Below are 26587 nucleotides of genomic sequence, written 5' to 3'. Positions count from 1 at the left end.
GGACTTTTGATTGGCAGGCATTTGGTTTTAATCTATAACGTATTGTGGCAAATTAACAACTCTAATCTCATTTTAAATATCAATCACATGCATACATCCCACTTGGGATTATCAATCGATCATAGTCCGGTAGCGGCACAGCAAACGTGCACATGCTTCATTCGTTCTCACAAGAGAGAGTAGTGAATGAGCAAGCTCATCTCGCCCTACTTTGAGGCTCAGACACATCAATAAATAAACCACCGTGACACTAATAGAATATCTATCTACCTGAAAAATGCACCATTCTGCACTCAGAAGTTTGCCGACACATGCAGGATAAATACATTGCGGCTCAGCTTCACTACAATGCTTCCTTGCTTTGCAGTAAAGGTGGAGGAATTCAACACATGAATCAAGCATGCTTTATAGAGAGATGAGATAAGGATATCTGCTAACGTTATACATTTCAAAACACTTCCGTCATCTGTTTGTATAAGAATCAAGTCATATTTTTACAAAAAATATGCACCATGTTTCAAAGGAAAAACATTTTAATGTCAAAATTCCTATATATGCTCACTTGGTATCTCCAATGTCGAGGTCATTGCACTACATTGTACTGCATGAATAACATTGCTGAGTTTGCACAGAGGGATTTTGTCCTTGAGGTGGACAGCCTTTGTCAGAGGGTGTTGCTAGATTTGAAGTGCGTTGGCATGCTATATTTAAAGATTTTCACTGACAAACCAGCCACGTACGGGACCACCACATTCTGCCTCAAATTCTGTATGGTGATGTATTAGTTAAGATAAAGGAGGCAAAGGGATCAATAAAGTCAAGTCTAAGTCTAAGTCTTTTGCCACCGGGCAGGTGAACAACCACCAGAAACATATGGCAGCTTTACTCCTACAATTTAGAAATTAAGAAGCCTTTTGGATAAATAAATTTAAAAAAAAAAAAAAGACTTCAGTTTCCTTGATTTAAACTTTTGCCATTGTTGCTTATGTTTTCATGACTATATTTGAACCCAGTCTCAAGAACGCCATACCTTCTGGAGTCAAGGGGCTGTGCTCCACGTTGGTGGTCAATCGGGTGGGGGTCCTGAGGGCAGCGTGAGCTGCCTGCGTGGCGGCCCGCAATTTGGTGAGGGTGAGAGATTCGCCGTGATCTCGCAATGAATGTTCCTTCAGCTGGCTGATGGTCATGGAGGTGAAGGGGCAAGACAAGCACTTGTACGTGTGCTGCTCTCCTATTGGGATCAAATACAATTTGAAATATTACAATATGTATTATCATAGTTGCGTGTGAGTACAATCTCCAGCTGTGAATGTAGATATATTTCCACAAATTGTGACAATAGTTTACTCAACTGCAGATAGTTTTGTGAGCAGCGTTAAACATTCAATCCTACAATTTATGCCAAGTGAAAATGGTTTAAAATAAAGCGAGAAACAGCAAAAAACAACCCTCTCTCTCTTCTATATCGATATTATTTCTGTCTATTATTTATATAATACATGTGACTATAATGGGTATGAGGGTGTACATATTTACCAGTGTGTGCCTTGTGCAGGTGGCTCTTCAAGCGGCTCACGTAGGCAGACTTAAAGGGGCACAGTTTGCACTTGAAGGGTTTGTGGTGGCCGTGGTGAGACTGCATGTGTCTGTCCAAACTGGTCATGAGAGACGGAGACAAGAAATAAAAATGTTAAAACTACAACAAAGGGGATGGAAGATAAAACAGGAATCAAGCACTGCTATGGTTTTGAAGTGCATTTTCCAGAGCAGGGCACCACGTTGGAGGAGGAGACGGGGAACTCATCTTCCCACAATCCCCCTTGGGGGGGTGCCTGTGGGGAAGCTGCCTGTTTTTTGAATGCCAGCCTGCCTAGGTGGCATGGGAGTGCAGCTTGTTTCTAGGTCAGGACACACAGTATACAGTGGAGATTACACCTGACTCTCAGTCCTACTCGCTCCGTGTCTGATGGATCAAAAACAAATTGTGTCTGTCCCCGAACAGACAGGAATTGCGCATTGCAATTATTTATTTAATTTTTTTTAACTGGACATGAACAGATGTGTAAAAGTGCTTCACGTGCAAAAAAAAACACAACAACAACAACAACCACCAGAGATTGGTCACAAATTGGGATTGGAAGGTCAGTCTTTTTAAAGATTGGGGATTAGTGATTGGCCAGAAAATTTCATCGGTACACCCCTAATAAAAAAGTATATATATATTTTTTTGACAAATTATTCGATAATAATTGATTAATCAATAGTTGCCCTAAATAGCCCTAAAAATGTCATGAATATAAATAAACAACAAACAAAAAAAAGAAATATTTTTGAAATAAAAGTCAGGTACATGAATATACTATTAAACACCAAAGTTGAGTTAAAAAAAAAAAAAGTGTCATAAATCTTACAGGTGCTCCTCCCACTCACTTGTGTCTGAAGGGTGAGACAAACTGGCAATACTGGCAGCTATACTTGTCCTCCCTGATTATCATGGCCATGGCCGAGTGGCTCCTCTCGTGGGAACGGAGGCCCTGCATGGACATGAAGACCCGGTCGCATTGGGCGCATGGGTGGCCCCCCGTCGCCAACCGTTGCTTCAGCGTTGAAGACCTCCCTTCGACGGCATCCAGGTCTGGTTCCAGTGGTTCGCTGGAAGTGGCGGCGGGGAACGAAGCGAGGCCTTTCGTGGCATCTTCGGGTCTCTCGAGGTTTCCAGTTTCATCCTCCTCCAAATCACCATTAACGAGTTTCTCCGACGGCATGGTAAGGGCCACTTCACTGACCTCCTGCTGAAAAATAAAGATTTAGTCCGGACCTTCTTTTGGCCATCCGTCCTTCAATTCTGTATCACCTATTGTATTCCGTTTGATCTGAATAATTTGCAATTTATTTTGCATGCATCATCTAATGTGAGCAAGGCACAGATCCCTTTGAGGTTTCTGGGTGACACAAAATTGGGTGGATATACTGTACATCTACCTAACAGGACGCACAGAAATGTTTCAAGGATGCCGTTTAATGAAGGATGGGCACATGGCATGAAAATTTGACAATTATTCCAAGAGTCGCCGTGGGGTGAAGAAAAAAAGAGGATGGCGAAGGCCCATTAATTGCTGGTCAGAGCACATTTTATTTGTCAAAAAGCAATCATAATGTTGAAATTCTAAAAATTGTATATTATATTTCATTTTATTTCAAAACTAGAGGGCAAGCTTGGAGGCGCCTTAGCCTTTGTGCAGGTTAGCAAAACTTAACTGTCCGATTAAAAGTATGCATCCAAGAATGATTTATTTTTTCTCTGATGCAAAACACAAAAGAGATGGTTCACTACAGTATCATCATACTACATTTTGAGGTTCCGAACAGAGCACAATGAACATTTTTACATGGCGGTGCAAGAATATGTGTCATAAAGCAGCACAAGAAGGCATGCTCAGTAACTGCAGTACTTAATGTTTTTTGTTTTGTATCTATGATATTTGTTCATGCAAATATTTGTAATTATAACTTTACATCTGCATCAACATAGGTTACTGATAGGCTACGGCATATTCTAACTTGAGCACAAATTCACAAATTCAGATGATGGTACAAGCACAGGAACAGAAATGTCGTAAACAGAGTTTCCCTGTACGTACTTTACACTCAAAAGGGAGAAGCAGGACAAGCATTCAGCAACAGCTTGAGATTCTGTGAATACTACATCTGAAACCACTTTGTCTCTTAATCCTTATTCTAGTGTTGTGCACTGAACTTCTTTTCATTTCAGCCTACTGGCAAGAGGGCCTGTTTTTCCATTCATTTCTATCTCTCCTCATCTTTTGCAGAGGCTTTCTGCGGCTGTCACAAGTCGGCGGACAATCACCAAAACTTCTTTCATAGCCTCAAGGAGGCTCATCCATGCCTGTGGAAAGCCCTGCCCCTGCACTTCATGCAGCCATAATATAAGATGTGGCATCTCCACAGTGAACCTCTCCAAAAAAAATCACCTGAGAAGGAAGAAGGCTCTGTAAAACGCATAAATGAAACTGTAGCTATGGTGCAGTGTGCTGGTTGACTATCAAGTCCATTAATGTTCTCCGTTTGGTTAAGGCCTTGTTTCCACAGGCCTGTTCCCAGTCTCTTCAGAATACTAATGCTCCAACAGATACCCGCCGCTATCCTGCAAGTAATAGCTTACGCTCTGTTCTCATCCCCGCTCCCTCTCTCGTGCTGTCTCGAGGGGAGGCTGGCAGACGCCTCTGTCGCTGGCGAAAGCCAATGGGAAAGAACAAGATGCACGCGTCAAGGGAAACAGATCACAGAGAACTGATAAGGTTGCTGTGGTGGTGAAGTCAGAAAGGCTGTCACGGCTTTAAAATGACAGTTGCACCAAATCTAGAAAAACAAAACCAGAGTCAACGGTGTTATGCTTAATTTTTCAAGACATTGGAGAATCTCATCAAACACAGCTGAGTGAGCATGGCAAGGGTTTTCCTTCGGCTTTTTTTGTGTGACACCAGCACAGAAATATTGGACATCTCTATATTGTCCACAGGCATGAATGTGAGTGTGATTGGTTGTTTGACTATATGTGTCGAGTGATTGGTTAGTGACCACCAGTCTCAGACACCACTGTGGACAAGTGTTATAGAAAATGAATGGTGGGTGGATGGATGGATGGATGGATAGCAAATCGGGCATAGAATGTCTACATATTTCATGTTTATCGTTTATCCATTTTTTGTTATTTGTAGTGCACCACTTTGAGGAGCCATCCAAGTACCAACACTTAAAGAAATTAAAAAGGCAGCAGAATTGTTCTTAAAACACCTGCATATTTAACAATAACTCAACAGATTACTGGTCTCAACATTTTTTCTCATCCTGATTTAAGCGTGTTACACACATAAAATTGGGTTGAATTTTTAAGAATTTTTTTACTCAAGCGCTCAAAGTCAGCTAGGCCTGATCCTTGGATGTCATTAAAAGATTATCCTGAGCAATCATCCTGTGGTGTGGGGGGTGGGTTTTTTTCCCTCCCAGTTCTGCTTGGAAACCACTTGGGCGCCTAATCATAAACAATAAACCTGTTCAATATTTACAATGGCAAATCTTTTTACCGAGTTGGGGCCAACTATGGACGAAACAGAACGATAGCTAATCAGTGCTTTTTATCTAAGAGTGACGGCTTGTGTTGCGAGCGTATAAAGTCTCTCAAAACATTTATCACAGTAAAAAAGAAAAACAAAAACAAAACAAAAAAACACAAAAAAAACCCGACAGTTTCCAACCAGAATTTAGCTACTAGATAAGCTAAGGCTTAGCTCAGCTTCTACAATTTTTCTGTGCACATGCTATATCTCACAGCTCAGTCTTGCATATGACAGGCATGCGGTTTGAGGGATTGTCTGTCGATGGAAATTGAAGACACAAGTTGACAGATAGATGGAGAAAACAAACTGTAGGCTTCAAATAACAAAATTTACCTTGACATGTCCCTCTTTGACCTCTCCATACTGGACATGCTTCCTCAGGTGGTTGCAGATAGCTCGGATGGTAGTGTGCACCTCAATACAAAAGTTACACCTGAAGCCTATAGGAGCTTTGTTTGCACTGCTTTCCTGTCAATGACCCACAAAAAAAAACACGCACACAAAAAAAACCAGGCGTGATATATTTGGCATCTTTTAGGCAACTTTACAAAATCTATTTCTGATTTGCATCTTTTGTTTTTAAATGACGAAATAGAAAAGTCATCACCTTGGGTGTTTGAGGCAAGCATAAGTTAAAACTATAAACTATTGACAAATGTGTAGGGAGGTTAATGGTAATTCTTATGAAATCATTTATTTATTATTATTAATTAATTTTCAAATCTCTTTACATGCTATACTCCTACTTACAATGGAGTTAATATATCGACTCTCCTAAAAGACGTTTTCAGAGTATTTTGGCTGCTTTGTGTATATAATTAAGAAATGAGACCTTCAGTATGATAGATAGCATAACTCTTGCGATTATGACAGATAATTACTAAGACACTCATCCGCTCACCTTCTCAGACTTGTTGTCCGGTACGGCTGCTGCTTTGTGTTTGCTGAGAAGCTGACGTCTCCTTTCATGCCTCGTGGCCCTCTTCTGAAATTCGTCGTTGTGATTGAGCAGATGCGTGGCGAGCGTGGGGAGCGACAGAAATTTCAGCTCGCAATGGGAACACTGGAAGGACTCACAGGCGCTGTCTTCATCCTCAGGGTCCGGCGACACTGAAAAGTCCCTCTTGAAGTCCGCCCTGTGGTGGTCATTGTAGTGCATAGACAGCAGCAGGCCGGTGTTGAAGGATAACCGGAAACATTTGAGACACTTAAATGGCAGCCAGTCCCCATCTTGCTCTGAATCGGGGGCGTCCTCCAACACCCCCTTGTCGTCTTCTTCCACAGGACTATCCTCGGGTTTCTCGGGTTCTTTGGCATAGATGACAGTAAAGTAGCGACTGAGCTTACTAGCGTGCTGCTTCTTGGGGAAGACACCCGGATGGCGTTTAATATAATGTGACACAATGCTCTTCCTGCTGAATGCCTGGAAGGGACAAAGAGAACACTTTCGCCTCTCTACAGCCAAGCGGACTTCTTCGCTCATCTCAGAATTCTCCTGATGGGAGGGGGGCGGTAATATTACTTTGTTGGGTTTCTCAGTCATTGTCTTGGAAGCAGCGAGACAGTGGGTATAGTAGGCATCAATATCATGACGCTTCTGGTAGTGCGCCGCCAGGCCCTTGCGAATAGGGTTCGTGTATGAACACAGCGCACATTTGAAGACGTTGTTTTTACCCTCGGGCTGAGCACGGACATTGTTGTGCTTGATACGGTAGTGGCGAGCAATGCCTTTGCGGGTGGAGCAGAAGTATTTGCAAAGCTGACATTTAAACACGGCATGCTTCTCAGGCTTATTGATGGCTAACTGTGAGACGGTGAAGTTCACGTCACTGACCTCCTGGACATTTCCTGCGCTTGATGTATGACTGGCGCTGCATTCCGCTACTGGCTCTGTGTCTTGGCTGACTGAAAAATGTGTCAAACCGGGAGTGAAAATCTCAGTGGCCGACTGATTGTGATACTTCTCATAGTGGATTTTGAGTTTTTCCAGTGTTCCGTGTGTATACGAGCACATTTTGCACCGGTATGCACCGTAGCCCTGCCTTTGAGTCTTGTTCTTGTCCTCTGCCTCATTTGTGTCTGCGATTTGCTCAATGTCATTTGCAAAATCCTCCGCCGTGACTTTCACCAATGGGTGTCTTTTCTGGTAGTGGGTGAGGACACCATGGATGCGGGAGTTCACATAGGGACAGTGGCGACACTTGTACACAGAGCTGGGGTTGATGTCTGCCTCCTGTGCAAAGTCTGCCGCTTTGACTTTCATACCGGGGTGCTTCTTTCCATAATGGGTGAGGAGGCCATGGAGGCTGTTGTACTCGGACAGACACACAGTGCATTGATAGGGATTATTCGAAATAGATAAACGTGGGTGAGCAGGATGTGGGTTGCTCTCTCGAGGTGGTGTGGCAATGTAGAGAGCACCATCGTCATCTTCGACAGACTGGCAATTGAAAGATGCATGTTCTTTGGGCATCTTCTCGACTGAAGGTGTTCCTTTAATAATATCTAAAATAACAGATTCGTCCCCTTGGATCGCCCAGGGGTGCACTGCCTTATAGTGACTAGTTATGTCATATACTGTGCAAGCCTCAAAAGCACAGTCCCTACATTTGTAATGTTTTGTTTCAAGGTTCCCCCCTTGTTGAGTGGTCTCTGGCCCAGCCCACAACTTGCTGGCCATGTAGGCGTAGTCTACATTATGCTCTGGGTGGCGTCTTTGGTAATGGAGAAGCAGGCCTTGGGGTTCAGTGTGGGAGTAAATGCACCACTCGCAGTGATAGCCCGCCTCCAGAATGCTATCTTGGTAAGCCCAGTGTAAAATGGTCAAGGCCGTGGCCTTTACAGTTGGGTGATCCTTCTTGAGATGCTTCTTGAGGGCGTAGACATAAGGGGATGTGTATGTACAGTGTCGGCACTTCAGGGAACGTAGGGGTGCAGTGTTCTCAGGGTCTGGAGGGGCCGGGACGGCGGCAGAAGAGACGCTGCTCGACTGTGCACGTTCACGCTGACTCCGAACGACGGCGGTATGACGACGCACTAGGTCGGCATTAGCTTTAGTTTCCTTGTGCTTTTTCTGGTAATGAATGAGCACTCCTTTGACAGTCCTATTACCGTAATCGCAGTGCTGACAGAAGAACAGCTCGTCCTCACACTTCTCTCCACTTCCCGGTTTAGGGCTTGAGTTGTTGGAGCCGTCATGACCATTGTTTGGGAACTGCGTCATAAACTGCTTAGGCGCTGCAATTTGTAATTCGTCAATTAGTTTCAGCAAACCCGGGGTGGGGGCACCATGTTTGATGTATTTGGCTGTCACCTTTACTTCGGGGTGCCTCTTTTGATAATGCACCAACACTCCCACAACAGATTTGTTGCTGTATATACAGTGTTTACAGTAGAACATATCCTCATCTGATCCATACAGCGCTGCGCTTGATTTTTTGGGGGTAGATGACGCGTGTAAGTTAAACGAGGAGTTAGCGACAGGCTGATCTGCAGAGATAACCTTCATAGATTTCTGTATGCGGAAATATGATGCCTTTTGCTCAGGGTGTTTCTTTTGATAGTGGACCAAAACAGAGTGCATGTTGGGGCTGGAAAAAGAACATACATCACAATCATAGACAACGACACTTCCAGCAATGGCGTCCTTGAGTGGATCCACCTCTGTGCCTGATTCAGGGGTCTTGGACACAGTTTTAAGCAGTGGGCTTGAGGAGGACCTCGGAGTGGACGTGGCTGAGTTAAACATTTTGGGGCCAGAGTTTAATATCTCCCTCAGAGTCTGTGATTCGCCAGACTTATGCGACTGCTCCACGACATAGCTGGAGAAGATCATTGCATTGTTGATCTTCACTGTGGGATGCATTCTTTGGTAGTGAGGCATTAGGCTTCTTACATTGGGGCTCGTGTACGAACAGAAGCGACACATGTAAACCAAATTGGGCTGGTTAAAATTGAGCACATTGCTGGCTTCCGGGTGGTGATCCATGTAATGTTGGTGTAGGTCGTTGTAGTTTGTGTACTCAATGTAGCACTCTAAGCAGCGAAAGACGGCACTTTGGTCCTCAGGGTCCAGGATGTATTTAAAGCTGAATTTGATGTAAGGGTGCATCCTCTGGTAATGGGTGCTGACGCTACGAGCAGACTTGTTGTGGTAATCACAGTGTTTACAGTAGAAACGCGCCATTCCAGGATCCCCGGAATATTCACTGTTCTCTTGGGTAACCTCTCGACTATCAGTCAGATCACCTGAAATATTTTCACTGTCATCAGAAAGAGTCAGGGACAGAGGAAGGCTGCTGGATTTTGATTTAGGGTTGCTTTTTCGTTTCCCTATCCTGCTTCCCTTGTAAGATGAATCCCTTGTGTGAGGCTGCAGTATGTTATAGGTAAAGACGGCATTTTTTCCATCATGGTTTCTTCCAACATTGCTGTTATGGTCGGCCATGTCCTCATCTTCAATGTCATCCAGATTTATGATCAGGTCCTGCTGGCTTTGGCTTATTTTACTTTGAAGATTGCTCGCAATTTCATCAATTCTCGTTCTCTTTTTGACCGAGGACAAATCCAAAGGCAAGTCGTTGATGGACTTCCTCGCACGTTTACCGCCGACTAAGGGTTTTTTGGTGGCGAGCCCTAATATGGACGTCTGGGTTTTTTGTAGACAGGTTGGCGAGGATGCTACCTCCGTATCCACTTGGTCGGCCAACTGACTTTCAAAGGCAGCGGGATCCATGTCATCACAGTAGGAGTGCTTGTGTTGTTGGTGAACCCTCAGTCCTTTCAGAGTGGTGGTGGAGTAGTTGCAGAGCGTGCAGCGATGTGGATTCTGCTGGTCGTTCAACACACTGGTTGACTTTTTTCCATTCATTTTGGACATACTTACATTTCCCCCGTTGACGGGCTCACCAGTGCTGTCATTGTGAGGTTCTGGGCTGTCGCTTGTAAGGTCCATGGTCTCCACATCAGAGGAACTGTGGCTCTGTTTGTGTGTGCCTAATTTAAGAGGGCTGGTGCAAATAAATGGGCATTCATCACATTTATATACTGTGGTTTTACCAGAGAGGTGAATGTTTTCAATGTGGCGCGAGATGCTACGCCTGTGCATGGTAAGAAAGGAGCAAAAGGGGCATTGGAAACGGTTCTGGTACTTCCTGAAAGGTATTCCTTTCGTCTCCAGCAGCTTATTGTCCTCATCTGTTAATAGCTGTTTCGCGTCTGCCGACAGTGTTCCAGTGTAGTTGGGATCATCTATATCTCCTAGTTCTTCATCTTCACCCTCTAAGCTGCTCCTTGAGTCCTCTTCATTTAGTAAGTTGGCCTGTATCTCATTGCCACTGTTGGGCCTCTTGGGTGAAACAGAGCATTCTGCACTGTGGGGTGTGACTGCAGCAATCTGCCCCGATGCGTTTTTAAGCTTTTCTCCCATTGACTCCTCTTCTTCAGTCAGCTCTGTTTTTGATCTAGTGGGGCTTTGGGATGGGGAATCTGGTTGAGGTTTAGGTGAGCTTGCACCTGCATCCCCCTCCGGTGTGGGAATACTTGACACTATATTGACCTTGTCGCTGTGTTCCTTGACCACGTGACTGGTCCAGCTGGCTTTCTGGTCAGTCTGATAATCGCACCATTCGCAGGCTAACGTTCCCCCCATGACACCGCTGGATGAGCATGACTCCCCGTCAGGTTCGGAGACCCCCGAGGGAACTTGCCTATGATACATAAGGTGGTGTTTCATCATTCTTGCTTTGCGCGGAGTCTTGTAGGCGCAATGCTGGCAGGAATACACCTTGGAATTGTCCGTCTGAGATGAGACCTGTGCGACCACGTCCTCCTCGACAACATTGTGCACCTTCTTGTTGTGGTTCCTTAGGAACGACTTGGATCTGAAGTAACGGACACAGAACTTGCATTGGTAAAAAAGCAGATGGGTCTCTGCGCTTTGCTTCGGTGATGCGTTGGTGGAGCTGTCAGCAGAGTTGGGACCTGAACAAAAAGATTAGTAAGTGCATTAGACATCTGCTACATGGGGCTGGATTTTAATGTCAATTAAAGTGACATTATATACTCCGTTTTCTTTCGGCTCCTGGATAGCATCATAATGAACAAGAGGGAATTGGGGCAGTTCTGGCTAACAAAATGCAATTTAATGTGATAATTGCATATGTTGTGTTTTACACCTGTGTGTCTCTGTGTTTAAATACATATAAACTCTTTAAAAAAAAATGGATCAAGGGACAAAATGAGGAGGAAGTAGTCACATATAGGACTAGGCTAATATATTGATACTGCAAGATCAAAATCGCTCACCATGCAGTACCGAAATGGCAATATCAGATATCGATGCATTTTACACCTAATATACCAAGTTTGACTTTTTAAAGTGATCACCAAATTTAAGTAATCACCATTGAATCTAAGAACAATGAATTATAATGTCAAGAACGTTGAAAATAGTTATTTTGTTTTAATAACTAATTGCTGGGGAGTAAATGTCATTGCTTTATCTGTCCGATGTGTGTCATTTGAGGCATTTTATTTAATGACACACTACCAAATGACACACTACCATTGTCATTATGATAGTATGTTTGGCCATATTTCAGCTACCCTGAGATTCCCATTTTGAAGCTGTTGTGCACCATTGAGTAAATCTATATTCGTGAACCTCTATTAGAACAAACAATGATCCTTTTATGCAGAACTGTGTCTATAAATGCTGGATAAATGAACTGTAACACCTTAATTTATGAGGGAGGCTTACTCATTCCAGCTTTAGGAGGTATGTGAGTCTTGTCATCCTTGTCTCCGCTTTCCTGCGCTCCTGCTTCCTCCTCCACCTGCTTGACGTCATCGTCGTCTTCTTCTTCTTCTTCCTCCTCCTCCTCCTCCTCGTCTTTCAACGAGTCAGAATCGTCTGCGTCGGCAGGCTGCAAGAAGACTGTGTGCACTTCCTGAATGTGGCTCTTCAAGTCATCGTATGAGTCTGCGCGGAAGTCACAGCCGTCACACTGCAGTACCTCCATCACTAAACGGAGGGAGCACTCCCTGGAAAATCAGGGAAACCTGGGAAGAAAACAGACAAATGCATTCAGGCCAAAAAAAAAAAATGCAACATAGCTTGTTGCTATTGCCTCCAAAAAATCAAGTGTATGTCTTCTCCATATACTGCAATAAGCAAGGGAATGACTGTCCAGCAGTCAGTTTTACTCTTTCAAACGTAATTTATCTGAGGGAAAAAAAAAAATCAGTGCAGCAAAGTAACTTTACTGGACAATCGGGGAAATGCATTGCTATTCTCAACTGTTGTTCATGAAATCCCTTTCTCTAATATATTAAATAAAACGCAAACACATTCTAAGTGCAGTTATGGTCAGTGTTGGGTTGATTCTTGACGCTTGACATTAGAATTTTTAGACAATTTATCTTCTAAACAAAAACACTTTGTTATGCCAAAATGGACAAAACACTGCAACAATGACCACCACCACAATAACAGGTAGCTATAATCAAGTGTAAAATGTCGTGTTCCTTGAGGGAGGCTCACTGTCCTACAGACCTAAATACGTATAAAATAAAGCCTATGGCTTGAGGTCATGATCTATTTGGCTAGCAGCAGACACTTGAAGACAGCTCTGAAATCAATTTGTAAACCTCTAATGGTAACAAAATCACTCAGATGATGTTCGTTGTAATAGTAGTGGTAAGGGTCCCATTTTTTAGTGCAACATCATTCCAGGAACAATGGAGGGACGAAAGAGGGATTATGGCTTGATTCATCCCATTTTTATTACCTTGGGATAAGCAACAGCTGGACAGCAGCTCCACACAGCATTTAGAGCAGAACATTCCATCAAATTGTATCAACTGTGTTAAAAAAAGATTGAGGGATGATGGCTTTTACATCTCCTTCAGCCTTGTCTGTGGTTTGGGTTGTCATAGTTTAGAATCATTTCACAGCTACGTTGCTTGAAATCCCTGTAACATTACAGCTTTATGAGGCAATATGGTGGTAATTATTATTAACAAACAACGAATAAGACCCCCAACTCTGACTGTGTCACAAGTTTTGGACATTATAATTCCTCTTAGGTTGTAATGATAGTTACCAAGGTGTATCATTGCATCTACAGTGCGTTATTCGTTTACGAATTCCAACTTCACTGTCTGACACAAGGCAGTTTCAAAATTATCAATGTAGTTCAAAATTCTCAATGGCACACAGTGAATTAGTTTGAAAGTGGGTTGGTAATATGTCGTCATGTGGCATAAGGTCTACTGGGTTACAGCCATGCAGGTTTCGGTTTTTCATTAGTTTTTATATTCATAGCCGACAAGTGCAACCAGGCTGCAGAATAATTTAGTAATTGTGGCCTGCCTCTCTACTTTTAAAAGGTTGAGTGACTTTCTAAGACTCTACACCTTTTCCTATTCCAACATTGATGTGAATTGTGAACGATAGCCCTTGAGCAAAAACATAAGACTTTGTAGTAGTCAGCTAGAAAAATCCAGTACCACAGACTGTGGCTGAATCCAACCAGCTTTCCACGTGCAACTGGTCGACCAGGGAAGAGGTCCACGTGAGCCACAATGGCCCTGAGCAAGCAGGGGATCCATTGTTAGGAGTCATGTTACAGCCGCGCCCTGCTCTCTTGGCATTTCAACACAGTTTTCCACCAAGTGGCTTCCAAATGCCAGTATTCTTGACATGGGTATCAAGAAAGGGGAAAGACAAACAAACACCATCTGCCAGGAGTTGGCGGAGTCTACACTTTGCCACACCAAGTTAATGGGGGCGATAGTACATGCTTTCATCTAGTCTACTGGAGCTCTGACAGGAGGTGACTGAGCTGCTCAGATCCTCCTCCTGAGATGAGCTTCAAGGGCAGCCATTTTAAGAGCTGACTACATGCACTTAACTTAGGTGTTCAGCCAGCCAGCAGTACAACACGGACCCACGGACCTGATCCTCTTCCTCAACGAAAAAAAAAAGGGCTGGGCGGCCTGTCACGGAGGAAGTGCTGACAGAAATCTATCTGCCAGATGTACAACACAAGCTCAGCAGAAAGCATCTCACGCTCTCACCAGCCCGACTCCGCCTCTCATTTCTCAGGACTTTATCTGTAGCATCAGGATATTCTCTGAGAAACGCCAGGGTTTGCGCTTCGAGGAGAGTTGTTGCAACCCTTTGTGGAAAAAGACGAAGAAGTGCAGCTTCTCCTCTGCTTCCACTCGTTTTGTGGAAGCAGCCAACGACATTCCACAAGGGGGTCTAAAAATGCAAGGCATGTTTGAACTTCTTTATCTGGGAGTTCTGCAGGCCCTCAGGAGTGCAAGGGAAGGGGCAGAAGGGGGATATGGCAGGCCTGAAGGGGAAGGGTGGGAGGAGCAGGGAGCGTGACGGAGCAACCTGGAAGACCTTTTTTGTGGAGAGCAGTGCAGGACAAAGCAATCAGACTGGGCTCCCCAGATTCCAAAGTCTACAGACATTTGTTAATCACCAACCGGTCTCGCTGCATCGGCGAGCTATGCCAGTAGTCACACCCTCCACTCTGCAGCTGCATCGTCTGAAAGAGGGCCTTTGAGTAAGCCAGCATTAAGCTGATTAGAAGTGCTGAGGCATCGTCCCCAACTGCTGGCTCTAGCTACTATCATGTTGTCGAAGGGGGGGGGGGGGGTTCGATGTGAGTATAATATGCAGACTGATAGCACATTTGGAAAGAAGTCATTCTACAACTGTCCATTGTGGGTAGGTAGAAAAATCTCTGTCCAAAACGATAACCCTGAACTTTCAGAACCTTACAGTCAATCAGAAACATGAATAAAGTGTTCTCCAGAAAATGCACAATAACTACAATGTTAACAAAAAACTAAAATAAATACATTAAGAAATAAAAAGAGCACCTCATTCGTGTTTGTTCATCCATCCGTTTCAAAGTAGTAGCTACTTCATGTCAGTCCTCTAAAATTTTCTGAACATCAGTGGGTCTAATGCAGGGTCTTTATGACATGGTCCCTTGCAAATTATCAATTTTTCTGTTTTGGACTTTGGCCTTTGTGGTCTTTGAAGTTCCACCGTCCTATGGTGTGGATTGTTGTTTACTTCCCATCTTCTTCTGTTCACACACTTTTTGCCTACCCACCTGTATCATGAGTCTTGCAACCACTACATGGCCAGTATGTAGTCAGAAAATTCCTGACCTTTGGCCAGTCAATTGGAAAAGCTCACATTCTGCGTCCAAGTCAGTGTGTGCATATATTCCATAAATTTTCTCTGCATGAAGTTACAATAAAATAGACTATTTCAAAAGCCGAAACAACTAGTTCTGTTGTCAATTTTGGAGTGCTGCAAATAATCTCCTCACAACTGCAAATATACTACAAACAACTGGCGGCATTAACTACAATACATTTTTAGCTAATTGGAAACGCTGGTTCAAGCTTATACTAATAGTCGTCACCAGTAGTCACAAGTGACTTTTTAGTAAAAGCATGGCATGTGTTAGCATAATCATCCAGTGCTATAAACACCAATAGAGCAAAACATTTTCACAATAGATGGAATTGTACAGTCATGCCAATGTGCCTCAAATTACATACTGTAAATGCCATAATGTAACAATAAATTCCTTGCCTTTATTTGAATCCAAACGAAGATGTAATGGGTTATTCACAATCGGTTAAATAGCCTAATAGCATCACAGTACTCTTGAACACAACCTCTTGAACAACCAACAAAAGCGACAGCGCTAAATCAGCACTCTGACATCATAAAAGGAGTCAGTGTTTGACTTTCATCTTAGTCATTGTCAGTACGACTGAATTATCGGAAAAAAATTAAAGTGATAAAAATATACGGATTACCGCTCAAGCTGTTAAAAAGTGTTCACACTGGATAGAATGCTCCAGAAATAGTGACCTAAAACAGAGTTCATGAAAGGACAAAAATGTATAGGAAATACCTATGTTCTATTGGAAGAGGCAAGACAAGATCAAGCCAACCGATACACAATTAATGAGTAACAGACTGTGAATGACAGTCTGTAAGGCCAGGTACTGTACACACAAAGACAATCGGGGCTGTTTCTCTCCTGATTTTGCCCCTTCCTGACCGAAAAAGGATGTCAAACGCCCAACTATCTTATGTCTTATAAGATTGTCTTATAAGAATATTCTCATGTCTGAGGTGTATTATGGATTGATTTGTCCTAGGTCCAAAACGAGGCAGGGCCAATAATCTTATTAAAGCGGAAGTTTTGTCCAAAATGTTCTTAATATGTAATATGTATATGTCTTAATATGTAATATCTAATGACATTCTGCTTAATATAGTGGTTGTGGAATATGAATTAAGTTGGGGGGTACAAGCAGCAGGAAGCCTGGAGGTACAATGTAAATGCCACCAAGACATTATTCAATAATGAACTTAACTGAAAACTGGGCTCTAGATCATCCAACTGCACCACTTTGATAAAAAGAGCTCAATGGAGAAGAATGTCATCTAACTGCAAGGACGTCAGGGAACATTACATCACCACCAGGGTAAGAGAGACCACGCAAGCTAAAGATGGCTGCTGCTCATCCTGTGACGTTAGAGGTCCCTGAAAAGCTTGTTGCATCATGTGGAAGCGTGCAACACCTGTTCAAAAGACTGATACACAAAACAGGATGGTTTGGGATTAGACACATTTACCTGTTATCATATTCGTACAAAAGCAACTCATACGAATATGACATTTTATCTACGTACACTATGAAATAAAGCTTTGCATATGGTACTATTTTGCAATATTTTCTGAAAAATCTGAAGTCCAGAGAGTAGGTCAACTGTTGTTTTGACTACCTATTCATATTGCTGGCAGTAAAAACAGACCCACATAATAAAATGCAGATTAAAACAAGAATAATATCGATGTATATCATTTGAACAGGGGTGTGTATACTTTCTATATCCACTCTATATGTTACTCTTGGCATACTGACATGAATCATACCTGACCAACTTGCTTATCTTGTCACTCTGAATGCCACGTAGGTTTCTAAACACACATTAAATCAAGTACCGGTACCAAAGACATTACCTCTCTAAAACAATAGCTTCACATGCCTAGCTACCTCACTGGCTCACAGTCTGTTTTTTTTTTATCAGTAGGCATGTTGAAAATAACAACAGTGGTTTAAAAAAAAAAAAAAAGGAAAACCTGGTCCGACTTGACTGACCTTTATATTCCACTAGGCCTTACTTCCAATATGTGGTGATCAAAAAGCACTACCATGACACTTCATGAGTGAGGAAAGGGTGGAATGACAACAATACGTATACTAACGTTGCATTCAAAATATTTATGACTTTTACAAATGTATGTTGAAAATAGATGCTGTATGGTATTGGGTTTTCTTTCAAAAGAAGGCCCTCTTAGCCCACGTTGACAGTAAACAATAGATTTCATGGAACAAGGGTGGCTTGAGAAGGGTGAAATGTATGAAGACAGCAGCTTTTTTTTTTAACTAATAATGGTATTTGTCAATTGTATTCCAAGGCCAACTTCATGTTTCAACCAACCCATCCCACAATTTTTCAAGGATATGTTCCTCCACCACATAAGCACTTGCTACTATATTATATATATATATATACACCGTGTACTTCATTTTGTGACTTTTACAGTAATAGGCTAGCATACGACAAATACTGATTACCATTTAGAGGATTCCGAGAAAAGCAATTGGTAATTCTAAGCGTTGTGTCAACTGCCAACAAACAGTAAAAGCTGTTAAGTGTTGGAGTTACACAGAATACGTCTTGCGTGTCGTTTGTCCACTACATTGAGCTCTGACTCCATTCAAACCAATTAGCGCCTTGGCTGAGTTAATGAGTTAGTTGTCCCAAATTCTCACCCATTCGAACAAATGTCAATATTTACAACTATGGTACAATGGGGGATTACCATGTTAGCTTTGGGCGTTCATCAGAAGCTCCTAAGACTGATGCTGTTTTCTTCAGCAAAATCATCAAGTCAAAACAGTCAGCAACAAGTGGAGATGAAGAAGAGTTAAGTAACACATGTTCTTAAATCCAATGTGCATACCAGAAAGGTAAAGAGGAGAAAGTTTTAGCCAAGGTTCAATGGCTACTGTACACATAATAATAATAACAACAACATTATTATTATTATTATTATTATTATTATTATTATTATTATTATTAATATTATTATTATGTGTACAGTAGCCATTCGTCATAATTATTAACCCCACCAAGGAGGTCATGCAATGTTTGAATATCTGTTTGTTATTAGTAGAGTAGGCGGGCATCATACCAATTTATTGGTCAAGATATGTTAATCTTGTCTTGAAGCAATTGAGACAAAAAGCGGTGCACTACTAGCTTTCTTTGTGCTAACACTCCTAGCCTTCTACTGCAACAGCAGCATTACTAAAAAGCAACTTGAGTAAAACCCTTTTCTCATTAGAATCAATTCCCAAACCTACACAGACCTGAAATCTAAGTTATTCTCGTCTTGATGATCATATCACTTTTAATCGCAATCACATGTCAGCACTTGTGAGAAGACAAAGCAGTGAGCTAGATCACCGTCCTCATCTGAGGCATCTGAGCTGAGAACTGAGGTTCCTGAAATGATGCGATCACATGATGCCGCACATTTGAGGAAGTATGAATACACTTGAGATGAGACATCGATTTCCACCAGCCGATCAATGAACTCCTGCGCCTTCTCAGACCTGAGATGGAACTAGTCCATCATGTTCAGCCATGAGAGGTTTGTCATAAAGAGTCACAGACTGAAATGCAATAAAAAATAATATAAAAAAAAAATGTGGGACAAATACACAGTATGTCAGCAGTACAGCTTTTTGAAAGACTTTGATTATTACAACTTTTTAAAATCGAATTAAGCCAAAACCTCATTAGTATCGTGTGATGTCACGTTTAAGTGTGCCCCTTGCGGTGGAGGACAGGGCGTCAATGCGAGTGAATTAGAAAACAATCAGTGTGACCCAGAAAATAGGTCAAACAGCTGATAAATCAGCAACCGATGCTATGGTGAACTTGTGCGCGGCCTACGGATGCTCTAATCGCTCAAAGGGAGATGAGGTCATTCTTTCGGCTTGCCGGCAGTGATTCAAAATCAGGCGGAAGACAGTGAGGAGCGAAAGACGGGCACGGTGGCTAGCGCGAAACTACGACGCAACTGCTTTGCATACACAAAAAGTACGAGGGTATGCTCAGATCATTTTATATCAGGAGGTTTTCTCTTTTTCATATAGAGCTGGTCATAACATTAACCTCTCATTGTAAATTCCAGTCAGAGGTAATTAATGTGCCGTATTATCTTTCATCATTGTTCATACTTTTTTTTTTTTTTTTTGCACAAGTATTCAAGTCATTTTGAACAAAAAGCTAACAATTGAATACAATTATCACAACACTAACACAGGCTTCATCTCTGGTAAGGAATGTGTTGTAAACGTGCGGTCTGTTTCTTCGCAGCAAAGCAAGCTAAGATAGCTTGAAAACTTCAGTATACAGCAGGGGTGTCAAACTCATGTTAGCTCAGGGGCCGCATGGAGGAAAATATATTACCAAGTGGGCCGCATCGGTAAAATAACGGTATATAATTTAAAAATGATTGCCGCCATTTTCATTTTGATTTCATTTCATTTTGCCGTCATCATTCGATGCTACTGTTTATAGTGGTCCACCAAATTTCAATGCTAACAGTAGCATCATAGATGCCCTATGTTTCATAGATTAAATCCCATTATCCGTTTGTGCAAACCTGATTAAAATCCGTTTTAGTGGACTTGATTGCAGTGGAAGCAGATAAATCTGACCTAAAGAAACAACTACTGGTTACTATTGTTACCCAGCGAAAACACGAATGGTTGTCTTTTGTATTAAAGTGCCAGGGAAGGAGGGAGGAAAGTCAGGTTTTTGTGAGGACAAACAAGCAAACAAGCAAGCAAAGCAGTGTGTCTCCAGAGGCAGTGGAAAATGGAGGTGCAGAGCTGCTTGGGCACTGCAATCCAGAGAGCTTTGCTGATCTGTCTGCAGCCTGACCTTCACTGGTGTCACATTCACAGGACATAAAAAAAGGAAGCGCTGCAGCGCGCCACATTACAGCTCAAAGACCATCTTCCTCAAGGACTGCGTTTACAACCACCGACATCCCATTCAGTTGACTGCTTTGACTGGCAGACCACCAGAATTAAAGGGGTTTAGTTTAGCATCTAAAATTCAAGCTAAATCGTGACATGGTTCACAGAATGTAGGACCAAGAGTATTTTGCCAGAGGCAATAGCAAAAGGAATGCCACTACCAGCAAACCGCTAATCCCATATTTTATGTCTGGGTCCTCCATACTGCAAGGTCAGACCGTCTCTATGTGACAGATGGCTACCTGACATCAGCCACCTATCCAGACAGTGAGACAGACTTCTCCCTTTTTATCTTTATTCGCAAGCCTTCTCAATTAACGACTCGCTGAGGCCACGTTTGCGCTCCAAAGCTGCATGAAAAATTGGTGGAGAAGCGGCCGTTGTGGTAACCTTGCTCCAAGGGTAGCCTTCTGTTTTGCAAGAGCTCAGCTTGCTGAAAAAAAAAAAAAACGTAGCAGGGGTGGGAGGGGGTTGGGGTGTGTGACACAGAGCATTAAGTAGCAACATTCGGCCTATTTTGCGCAAGATAGGACCAAGGAGATTATGAGGAGCATTAATGACCATTTCCTTGTGTCTTTAAGGCACCCGTTTCATGAAATCTCCTAGACTGGCACCATGAGATTGTGGGGGTATATTTGATACCTTCGGGGTTGTGATTTATGCGTAGGTTTTCTCCGGGTACTCTCATTCCAAAGACATGCATGGCAGGTTAATCGAACACTCTAAATTGTCCCTAGGTGTGGTTGTGAGTGTCGACGGTTGTTCGTCTCTGTGTGCCCTACGGTTGGCTGGAAACCTGTTCACAATGTACCCCGCCTACTGCCCGAAGCCGGATGGGATAGACACCAGCACCCCCGCGACCCTTGTGAGGAATAAGCGGTTAAGAAAATGGATGGATGGATGATATGTAGATTACATTAATCATTGGGACGTTTAAAGGTTCAAAGCAAACTTTTTGTCTTCACATCATGTTTAACCGCGTTAGCTATCCAGCCGCAGCTTCTGAGTCATGGAGGCAAAATAGTGTACAACAAGCATTCTCCAATACGAACAGTGGAAAACAGTGAGGTGATGCAGGCGAACAATTTGAGCATTTCTGTTACACTTAGCAGTGCGCACGTAAGGGGACAGACATGACAGACAGGGTCCAAATCACTACCTTCGAGCAAATTCATCCTTATATTGAAGATACCATCTATTCCACATACCCCTAACTGGTGACTCACCAAACATCATGTTATAGTGTACTCATCAAAGTTCTTGGTTCACATTTTGGTACACTGGTTCAACTAGGGATGGATTGGCTGACAGTTATTTGATTACCTTGATCAATTCTGCGAAGAAGCTCTCTGCAAACTCCTTTAACCAGAAACCTAGATGAGACTGAATCAACAGCACGAAGTGCTCACAATCACTTTAGGTTTAATCAATAAATTCTACACAACCTACAGGTTACTTCACTGTCAATTAATATGCCCATTGGTCCCGCCAACTGATTCAGATCAGAGAAACAAACTGTAGCTGTGATAATGTAAGCCTTTAAGATATCATCCTTCAATCTTTGTTGACGAAAGAACTTTTCTTCATTTTTTTTTTGTATAAGGCTAATGCACAAACAATGAAGATAAAGGCAGTCCAGTGGGTTTAGAGGAGCAATAAGAGGAAGCAGACGTGCATGTCCAGTGTTGTCTGGAGGTCTGCTCAATCTTTCTTCGGTGTACAGTCACTTCACTTGGCTGCTTTCTCATCTCTCTCTTGGGGCAGCCAGAATTATCTTCTGCATCACAGGCGAAGCCCGGGCCAATGCTCCACACCAAGGGCTCCATTTCACACTGTAGCTACTCTGCGGCCAAGGACACGCTGTCTGTCACGATGGAATATCGATGGCACAACCACCCACCATTTTGTGCTCCTAGAGGTCTTTGGCTGGCCCTGTGAGAGCATAGAGAAGAGCTGCTGCCTCTGCTCGCGCTATCTTGTTACACAGATGGAAATGTTTAAACTCTCCTGCTGGTTCCTCTGCAGACCGTCATAGCTGGCGGTCAGCAGAAGTTAAAAGAAGATGGCCGCTGAGAGAATGCTGGAAACTAGAGGCTCTAAATTTGGAGATTTGAATCACCCTGTCACACAAGCCTGTGAGACATATGTCCAAGTTACTGTGGACATCAAATACGGGTGCCCTCACATTTAGAATATCAGAGCAACATGATCCATGTTGTGGGCATAATTAAACATTCCATCTTAACATGATTGGTTATCAGTACATGCTTTAATTAATAGACCTAGGGTGTCATTATTTTTACAATTAAATGTACAAAAGGAGTGACTGGTTAGTTGGCTTCCTCCAGAGGGCTCTCCCTCAAGCTTAAAGAGGACATTGCTCCGAAACAGACTTCTCAAGCAAACAAATTATAGGGTTTAATGTATTGTAGGAACAAACCATCACAAAGTATATCATTGTTATTACTTTGATGTATGGTGTTGCTATAGCAGCATCAAGTAATCTGTCCAATTAAACAAGGTGTCAAATCCAGATAAAAAATAAATAAAAAATCCCACCACATTATGTCATTAACCACAAACAAGCATCCCCCACCCCCTGCCGAGTTCACCTGCGAACGTGTACACAGAGAAATGACCTGCTTTGATGAGTTCTACGTGAAAAGATGCAGATGAATAAATGCAAAATGTACCCTTGCGACAACTATATAAAAGGTCTGTGTGAAAGTGGCTTTCACAATCACAGTCTTTTGATACTCAGGGTTTTTCGCCTAGTGCCGTTTAGCGCTGGCAGAGGTCTGCTAGGCTTTTTGTGCCCAGCCCGCGCCAGGCTAAGCATTACGCAGCCTCAGTCGAATAGTAATCACTGACCACCGTACAGTACTCAGTCGACGAAAGATGAATACAATTCGGCGACTGCGGTTCGTCCAGTCCGTCCCCACCAGACTTAGCAAGTTTTTTGTGGAAAACCCCAACATATTCCTGGTAAATTACCATATTATGAGATATTCTATGATTCCTATTGTAGACACTTTTCTGTTCCACATAGCAGTGAGCATTGGCCCATCCAATAATATTCCACATTCTGTGTTTTAGCATCGCCCTGCTAACAAGATAGATCATAGAAAAAAAAAATCATCTTTCCCGGTGGTGTTGATGACAAAAATAGGTTGGGATACTTTATTTGGTTGAACAAAACAAGTAATTCTTGTAAATACGCAACAAGCTGCCCTATTGTCAACAACAACCACCACCAATCCAGTTACTGTAAATGTGATTTACTCAGTCATCCTACAGCGGACACACAACCACACAACACAACACTCAAGTCTCAAGCTCATGTAGAAAGTCCAAGGACAGGTCATGAAGAGAAACTAGGAAGTGTTTTTTCACAAGGACAATCACGCCAGGAAACCTTGCATTCCACACCGCCATCTCCCTTAGGAAACCATTTCCTGACATAAATCAATCCAACGTCATGTATTATTTCAAAATATAGGAGAAACTATTACATACAGTAGTCCTACTTGGTGGTCCAACAGTAAATTATTAGCTCCATCTTTGCACCCAATAGATACAATGCCCCCTGCTGTGCCCTAAAAGTATTGAAAGAAAAAGCTTGTAAGCTGAGCCACACAAAAACGTTACTTGTAAATGCGCCTGAATGGACGAATGCCAGTAAACACCATCAAGCATACAAGGAAGTCAGCGTTGCAAACACTCCGCTCACAGCCACTGAGAGAGGTTCAGCAGCATGTATGGATGGAGTATACCAGACACAGCCACGGAAGAGCGTAAGAGGACGCGGGATGCAATTAGGAATGAAAAAGTCCAAGCGGTTTGCTGCAGGAATGTTTGTGAGGGTGGTGGGAAAGCTTTAAAAAGCTAGGGCTAAGTTTAGAAGAGGTTCCTCCCCAGGTTGGGACCTCTTGAGGTAACTCAACAAGTTAAGAGACGAGGGTGGGAAAGATGAGAGAGCTATCAATATTAACTTACCACGGAGACCTCCTTTCCAAACTCTTAAATATTTAATCGTCCTTGGACAGCTCTGTTGCTTCCAGCCAGTGGATCTTTTCTACAAGAGTACTCCTGTTCCAACTCAATGAAGGCCTTGTCCCGTGGCACCACACTGCCCAAGGAACGGGCGTCTCCAAAGAATTCAGGGATTTTTTTTTCCCTTCCCACCACAGGCAGCTTTCGTCTGACAGAGCTTGGGTTCACTGTATCTTACTAGAAGAAAGAGTATAAATCCAGAATTTAGGGCAGGAAACCTGAGCGTGTCAGTGGGCTTCATTTATCAACCACAACACGCTTTCTTCATCTAAACCAGAGATGCGGAATGTTCAGGGTGTTAATAAGCCTACTGATGAAGACAATGAACTGCTTTTTTTCCCTTCACAGCAGAGAAGGCAGCGTTGGGACTGTTGATGTTCTGATGGAAAGCAGAGAAGAGGAACCAGTTTGGCGGTGGTGTAACGTGGCAACTGACAACAGAAACTGGAAATACACCTCTCTCACTTGGTCTCTTTAGCAAGACACACACACACGCACACACATCACTTCCTCGTTGAAGTTTAACCTAACATGAAGCTGCAGCACTTTAGGTTCAACAACCACGGACTGGAATTTGAACGGAAGCAATCTGAAGTACCTCACGCATTGCCATAACATCAACATATAGAGTACATAAACGAAGAACCCATAATACATTTACTCTGTGTGGAGCTGTGGAACTGGAAGCTACCCACTTTTAATGACATTTTTCTACTTGACAATTGGGTTCTCTTGAGCAAACACACAACAAGAAGGAAGCGAATGGCATAACAAGAGCAGTAGCAGCAGCAGAGGGGCCGGCCTGCATCTCATGAACCGTGCATCACGCCAAGAAAGCATTCACTGGAGCATTTCAATTTGCTTTTGTCTGAGACACTCTTCGCTGCCCCAGGTAGAGAAAAATGGGCGAGTGCAATGAGAGCGACCAGTAGAAAGACTGATGGGCCACGCACACACACATCCTTGCTATATCAAATCCATTACTTGTTTTTAATAATATTGACATACAGTGAAACATTAACTTTGTTGACGTTTAACATCACTTTACATAGGAAATAATGGAAAATGAATCCATCCATCCATCCATTTTCTTGACCGCTAATTCCTCAGGTTCCTCATAAAACGTGTAATAACCATGGAGTCAACAGTATAAAAAACAAGTTAATATGTGGGATGCAAAACATGTCTAATCAAAATTTAAGTGCAGTAATATGGTAAACTAACCACCTGAGGGTGCTCGAAATGCACAAATGGAAAACCTGACCTTTTTAACAGATGGAGTGGTAAGCCGTGGCTCAGTGATATGGTGGATGTCTCCCAACCCAGATGTTGGGTTCGATCCCATGCCATTGTGACCACGTCAAAGTATCCTTGAGCAAGATACTAAAACCCCAGTTACTACTACTACTACTAATAATAATAATAATAATAATAACAATTAAAAAAATACTCCTTAATAACAAACATGTTTTTTTTTATTATTATTATTGCCAATTTAGCCATACTGTACAAAGCATCTGTAATGCTTTCTAAATTTGGAAAAATGCTTACCTGCTCCATTTCCAGTTCTTGGATTGTTTATTTAATACTGCAAGTACTCACTGAGCTTAAAGTCTCCCAGGATTTATCAACTTTATGTATTACAGCATTTCAACCGGAATGATTTTATACCCAGTAAGAGAAATTTGGTCTAAAATCGCTGTGCCATGACATATTTAAAAATAAATAAATAAATAAATAAATAAATAATATTAAACTAACTCATCTTTAAATGATTCACATTTTAAATATTTTGAAAGTAGCCAAAAGCAAGAAAAGCGTGACTAGCATGTTTGGAAAAGTAATTTTATCATCTGATGACACTTGCGCATACAAATTACATTTAAAAAAATAATAAGGGTCTCAATTAAACATTAAGCCATTGATGTGTGAAAGGGCTTGTCTTAACCAAACTAGCTATAATCTTTAAGGTTTATTTAGTTTTATGCTTTAATCATATTAAAAGATAAAAACAAGTGCATGATGTTCTGGTTGCATGATAATGTGTTTGTCAGTATCATCGCAGTTGCTTCCTCCATTCATCAGGGAAAAGCAATTCATTTTTATCGCAAAAGACAATTTCACTTACATTTAGACCGTGAAATCCCATTTTAGGTGCGAGACTGCCAGTGTTTGCCACAAATAATATAAATCATCGGCTTCATCGCACTATGCTAACG

General features: G+C 42.4%; 1 protein-coding gene across 2 annotated transcripts in view; it reads right to left on the bottom strand.

Moving 5' to 3' along the window:
• znf462 (zinc finger protein 462) overlaps positions 1-26587 on the bottom strand; it is a 38717-nt gene that overhangs the window by 7799 nt on the left and 4331 nt on the right. Inside the window, exons 2-7 of one of the 2 annotated variants that reach the window (XM_077496894.1) lie at positions 11899-12200; positions 6040-11120; positions 5472-5606; positions 2431-2789; positions 1537-1655; positions 1031-1231 (exon numbers count right to left, since the gene is read on the bottom strand). In XM_077496894.1, the coding sequence (XP_077353020.1) occupies positions 1031-1231; positions 1537-1655; positions 2431-2789; positions 5472-5606; positions 6040-11120; positions 11899-12160 (6157 nt within the window). In that variant the 5' untranslated portion in view covers positions 12161-12200. Of the gene's footprint in view, positions 1-1030; positions 1232-1536; positions 1656-2430; positions 2793-5471; positions 5607-6039; positions 11121-11898; positions 12201-26587 lie in introns of both variants that reach the window. The other variant, XM_077496893.1, reaches the window with a different exon arrangement.

Source organism: Festucalex cinctus, chromosome 15 (genome assembly GCF_051991245.1).
Source record: "Festucalex cinctus isolate MCC-2025b chromosome 15, RoL_Fcin_1.0, whole genome shotgun sequence".
NCBI lineage: Eukaryota > Metazoa > Chordata > Actinopteri > Syngnathiformes > Syngnathidae > Festucalex > Festucalex cinctus.
This window is presented reverse-complemented; position numbering and strand designations above follow the sequence as displayed.